This window comes from Hevea brasiliensis, unplaced genomic scaffold (assembly GCF_030052815.1).
Source record: "Hevea brasiliensis isolate MT/VB/25A 57/8 unplaced genomic scaffold, ASM3005281v1 Scaf7, whole genome shotgun sequence".
Classification (NCBI taxonomy): Eukaryota; Viridiplantae; Streptophyta; class Magnoliopsida; order Malpighiales; family Euphorbiaceae; genus Hevea; species Hevea brasiliensis.
In genome coordinates this window covers 712,978-718,771 of record NW_026615250.1, presented here as the reverse complement: position 1 = coordinate 718,771, position 5,794 = coordinate 712,978, and the positions used below count along the sequence as shown (strand labels likewise).

The window sequence follows — 5,794 nt, the reverse complement described above, 5'->3', positions numbered from 1 at the left end:
TACCACATGTCACCCTCTATAATAATAATAATAATAATAATAATAATAGTTTAAAATAAGCAATAATTTAAAATATGGTGATGATAATGACAACAACAACAATAATAAGAAGAAGAAAAAGTCACTAATTGCCATTAATTTAAAGAAAATTGATCATTAATTTATGATCTCATAATTAACTATTATATAATTTAATCAATTTTAAATTATTTCTTATTTTTAATAAATATTTTATTTTATTATTATATTTTCTATTATTTTTATTATGAAATTTTTATTGAAAATTTTGAAAGACAAAAATGTAGTCAACATAACAGATTATAAAAATAAAATATAGAGATTTGACTTATTGATAATTAGTATGTATTATTTTTTATGTTAATAATTTAATATTCTTTTTATTTCAGTTTCCTAATATTAATTAATGTTTGTTATTATTATCATTATGGTCAACTTATGGCCATTGAATTGAACTGGCCAAGGAAACATTTACTCTTATAAAAATTGAATTTAAATATTTTTTCTATTTAATTAAAAGTAAAATTTTATTTAAATGGTTTCTATTTGTTTGTTTATATATAGTATGTTATATGAAATATTTGGTACATATCAACCACGATTTTCTTACTAAGTATTTTTATTTTACCTAAATGCTCTCAAATTTTTTATTTATTTATTCTATTTTTTATTATTTCTTTCAAAAGTGATTAGTTATTATTCTCAAAATTTATTTATTTAAAGATATTTAATTAATATTTATTAAATTACTATTTTTTTATAAATTTCTTATTTAATATTTTTTAATTTTTTAATATTTTTTTCATTATAATTATATATCGAATGCAATTATAACTAATGTTTTAATTATTCATATTTTATTATCATTAATTTTTAAGAGAATTATTTTTAAATTTTAATTAAATATCTAAATTTTTATGTATAAATTACCTCTTAACTATATTTTTATATAGAAGCAGAATTTCAAAAATAGATTGCAAATATGATTATATAAAAAATTTAGCTAAAAAAATGATTAAAAAAATTAAAATTATAATATTAAAGTTATGAGATCTGTCATTTAAAAAATAATATATATTTTTAACATTTATTATATTAATAAAAAAATGATGATATTTTAAAATTTTAATTTTTATGAAATGTATTTATCTTATATCATAAATTTATGTAAAACGATAACTATTTTTGTGAAAATTTATTTTATAAAAAATATATCAGATTGATAAAAAAATTTACATTTTATAAAAATTTAAAGATATAGTATTTTTAAAAAATAATATAATAAAATATTATTTTTAATTTATAATAATTTCATGTATTTTCATTATTATTAAAATTAAATAATTCAATTCATTATTAGTAATTCAATATATTTTCTTTATTATATTAATAATAAAAACTATTATATTTATATATTTTTTAAATAATATTATTTTTTATTAATCTAATATATTTTTTATATAATTAAAAAAAATAAATATCAATTTACATAAATTATGATATAAAATATAAAAATTTCATAAAATTTGATTTATTTTTTAAATAATATAATTTTACTAGAAGTAATCATGAAAACTACTATTGATATATGTATAGAATGAATTAAATATGTATTTTAATTAATTACATAATAAATTAATTAAAATTTTATATTATAATAGATAAAAATATATTCAAATTAAATTAAATAAGAGAAAATTTTAAATAAAAATTAATTTAATAGTAAACATTTATCTTATTTATAATGTAATTAAAATTGACACGTGACATCCTCTTTTACAGTATTGTCAAATAACTAAAATATGATATTCTATATAAGGTAGAAAGGTATTCCCAAGAGTTTAATATGTGATATTTTCTTTTATAGTATTGCTATGTAGTTAATATGTGACATTTTCCTTCTCTTTGCGCTTGGGTCATTTAGATTAGATATGGGACTATCTCTTATATACGGGACATGTCATACTCATTTTACTCTTTAATAAATTTATATTTGTGGCTAAAAAATCATTGTTGTTTAATAATTACGGATATTAACGTGTAAATTTAAAAGTGGTAGTTGTGATAATAAGGTTAAATCTGCGCATAGTCGTAAACAAAAATGAAATTGAAAATTCAATCGGTAAAAATTAAATATAATTAGAATAATTTTTTAAGTTATATATAAAACAAGAAAATATTTGTAGAGCTATTAATTTAATAGTTACCTAATGAATAGGCATTATTATAAGATAACTTTTAATATATTAACATTTATTAATTATATATATTAATATCTATATTACATATAGATCAATTGTAATTATTTTTATTATGAGATATTTATTAAAAAATTGGAGAGATAAAAATAATAAAAATAGAATTTAAAATAATTAATTAAAAATTTAAATATTACAATATTTTTATATATTAAAATAAAAAAATTTAAAATTATTAATAGTCATGTGTATTAGCACATATATTAAGTGCACCAGGCCCAAAAAAATTGGAAAATGAAATGAATTACATTATGTTCCTTAAATAAATTATTATTTAGTCCTTAAAATTATACAAAAACAATAAGTAAGTCCTTGTATTTTTTAAAAAATACATTTTAAAAAAAATTGTTGTTGAAATATTGAATGTTAGTTAGATTTATTGATTTTGATTTTCAATTTGAGGTGAGATTGAGAGAGATAAAAAATAAATTGACAGTATTTTACACTTGAATTATAATTTAATTTATTTTTTTTAATCATTATTGTGGTTTTTAGGGAGGAAGGGATAGATGAAGGGGTAAGGAAGAAAGATTAGAAAGCATAGAGAGAGAAGTAGCAATTTGTATCTTTTTATAAACTTTGAGAAGCAAATTGTAAAGTGTCAAAAATATCGTTTTAGTCCTTTCCCAGTGCGCATATGCCAGAAGTTAGAGAAAATAGGCTAATTTCAGGATTTAATTTACTCAACTTTTATGTTTTGTAATTAATTAAACCTTTTAATTTATCCAACCTTTATGTTTTATTTAATTAAATCTTACTGTCAAAACGAGGAATAAATTGACATTTTATCCATATAAAATCTAAAAAAAATATTACTTTTATTGTTGTTTATTTTTATTTATTCCATAGATGTCTAAAGAGTTGAATAATAATGGTGAATTGCATAATCGAAGTTGATTTTTTTTATTATATAATTAATAAATCTTAAAATGATTAAATGGAGAGAATCGAATTAAAAGCATACACTTTAAAAAGTTATTTTACATTAATAATAAATAATAGAAAATTAGAAACAACATCTCATTTGACTGCTACTGATATAATTGCATAAAAAAAAATAAAAAGCTAATCTTGATGATCAACAAGAAGAAATTAGGGATTGATAAATCTGTCTAAGTTGTTTGCCAACTTCAGTGATTTCTGGCCTATTTTCACTTCTTTCGCACATGCACTGAAGGGCAAGCCTTGCATAAGCTTTGAGTTGCTGCTCTTTCCCAGACCATGTCCCCTCTTCAATAATTATAGGGTCCATAAGCTTGTCTAACTTTTCATTTTCTTCCATACATTTTTCGAAAATCTCCACAAAAGGCAAATCTAGGTGGCCATAATCCAATGGCTCGAACGTTCTTTTTCCAGTCAAAAGCTCTAACATTAGTACACCAAAACTAAAAACATCAAGCTGCTCACTAAACTTGCCTTCAAAAAAATATTCAGGAGCTACATATCCACGTGTCCCTATCAAAGGTTCCGTCACTATGTGGGTTTTACCTTCCGGAATTGATATGGATGATGAAAAATCACTCAATTTGGCCCTGTAGTCTTCATCCAGCAGGATATTTCTGGGGTTGATACCTCTATGAACAATAGGCCTTGGGAATGCAGTGTGAAGATAAGCAATCACATTAGCCACATCAACTGCAATCTTCAACCTATTCTTCCATGATAAAGGTCGCAAATCTTCAACATATTTAAAAATGTAATGATCAAGAATTCCCATCTCCGCATGTTCAAAAACTAGAATAGGAATTGGGGACTCCAAGCAGCAACCTAAGAGTTTGAGAACATTTTTATGCGCACTCATTTGTGATGCAAACACTATCTCATTGATAGATCCCTCCAATAAAATTTCATTATTGTCATACTTTTTCACGATTACCGGGCGGTCTTGCAGAAAACGCTTATACATTTCGTATATTCCGTCCCTTACAATTACAAACCTTTGATTTGGATCATAGTTATTTATTGCATTGTTAATCTCTTGGATAGAAAATGAACGGATAGGATTACCTCTGCCATTATTAATGGCTATCGACTTTTCTAACAACATTCCTCCATTTCTCATTAATGCTCTCTCTCTCTCAATCTCATCCTTGTTGCCTCTAAAGCATCTCATCATCTTGCCTTGCCTGTCCATATAAACTAAACATGCTGACTTCTAACATGTATTAAAGTGGGATCATACATCAGCTATATATAACATTTCCTTTTTCAATCAAATCATCAGTTAAAGATTTAAGTCTGTAACTGCTTTTAATTTGGTCCTCATTATCAAGAAACTATATTTAAAATTTAAAATTTGGGATTTGAGAGCATAAACATCAACAAATGAACTATATATTTTGACCCCAGATCAAAATGGAAAATTGTGATTGTAACACTAATTAAAGTCGATAAGTTGATTTGATAAAATTAAACAGAAAGCTGATGTCCATGAATAAAAAAATTCAATTGAACAAATTAAAGAATGCAAAAACCAGAATCAGTTGAGGGTGACAAGGAAGAAATACCTGCAGCTTGCACCTAATTAATTTCTCCCAAATCTTTTCTAATCCTTGAGAGAGACAGAGAGCAGCAGAATGTTGTTGCCCAGCTAAGAGATTCAAATGGAGAATTAACAAGATTATTTTTTCCCCTTCCTCTCTCTTGTCTGTGTGAAGATGAAATAATAATTTTGATTGCTTATTCATATACTTAACAAGTCAATGATGATCGTCAATGCCTTATCCTCCAAGTAGTCATGAAGATGGACCCCTCAGAAATTTCAATGAATATTTGCATGTATTGAAAACTATTCATATACTTTACAAGTCAATGATGATCGTCAATGCCTTATCCTCCAAGTAGTCATGAAGATGGACCCCTCAGAAATTTCAATGAATATTTGCATGTATTGAAAAATTTTTTTAGTGGAAGATTTTTTTATTTTTTTTTAAGAAATCAAAAATTCATTGATTAAAATCTAAATAACATGTATTGAAAAATTTAAGAAAAATTCTAAAATAATTTTTGAAAATTTTTAACATAAAAATAATTAATTTTAAGAAGAATAATATATTTATTATACTATTTAAATACAAAGTTTAAATAATCAAAGGATTAAACTGTAAGTTTTGTCAAATCTCGATGACTAAATTAATTGGTTTGGAAATATAGGGACTAAATTGTAAGGTTCACCAACTTTAGAAACTAAATTGCAATTTACCAAATTCAAATTGAGTGTTTAATAAATTTTTTTTTAATTTTGATTTAATTGTTTAAAATTAAAAGATTTAAATAAAATAAGCAATAAATTTGTTTGGATTTAAGTTGATAACTTGATTAGATAAGATTAAACAGAAAGTAGATGTCCATGAATAAAAAATATTCAAAAGAACAAAAGCATGCAAAAACTAGAGGCAGTTGAGGGTGAGAAAGAAGAAATACCTGCTGTTTGAACCTAATTTCTCCCAAATTTTGAGAGAGACAGAGAGCAGCAGAGTGTAGTGTAGTTGCTCAGAAGAGATTCAAATGGAGAATTA

At 23.2% G+C, this 5,794-nt stretch overlaps 1 protein-coding gene across 4 annotated transcripts; it reads right to left on the bottom strand.

The window, feature by feature from the left end:
* Nucleotides 1–3,206: 3,206 nt before the first annotated feature.
* LOC131169022 (serine/threonine-protein kinase ZRK1-like) lies at nt 3,207–5,018 on the bottom strand. Of its 4 annotated transcripts, none has more exons than XM_058142753.1 (2): nt 4,784–5,018; nt 3,207–4,428 (listed from the first exon to the last, which is right to left on the bottom strand). In XM_058142753.1, exons 1-2 carry the CDS (start codon nt 4,961–4,963, stop codon nt 3,355–3,357), a joined length of 1,254 nt encoding a protein of 417 aa, XP_057998736.1. In that variant the 5' UTR covers nt 4,964–5,018; the 3' UTR covers nt 3,207–3,354. The 4 variants fall into 4 exon arrangements, with proteins under 4 accessions (XP_057998736.1, XP_021673639.2, XP_021673648.2 ...); XM_021817947.2 differs by having other exon boundaries at nt 3,207–4,431; nt 4,784–5,012; XM_021817956.2 differs by having other exon boundaries at nt 3,207–4,415; nt 4,784–4,923.
* Between the last annotated feature and the right edge of the window lie 776 nt (nt 5,019–5,794).

Excerpts from the sequence above, each read along its gene's own strand:
- LOC131169022 (XM_021817947.2), bottom strand. The coding sequence starts at position 4,963 with ATGAATAAGCAATCAAAATTATTATTTCATCTTCACACAGACAAGAGA. Across the intron at positions 4,432-4,783 it reads TAATTAGGTGCAAGCTGCAG|AAGTCAGCATGTTTAGTTTA; the intron begins GTATTTCTTCCT and ends AATACATGTTAG.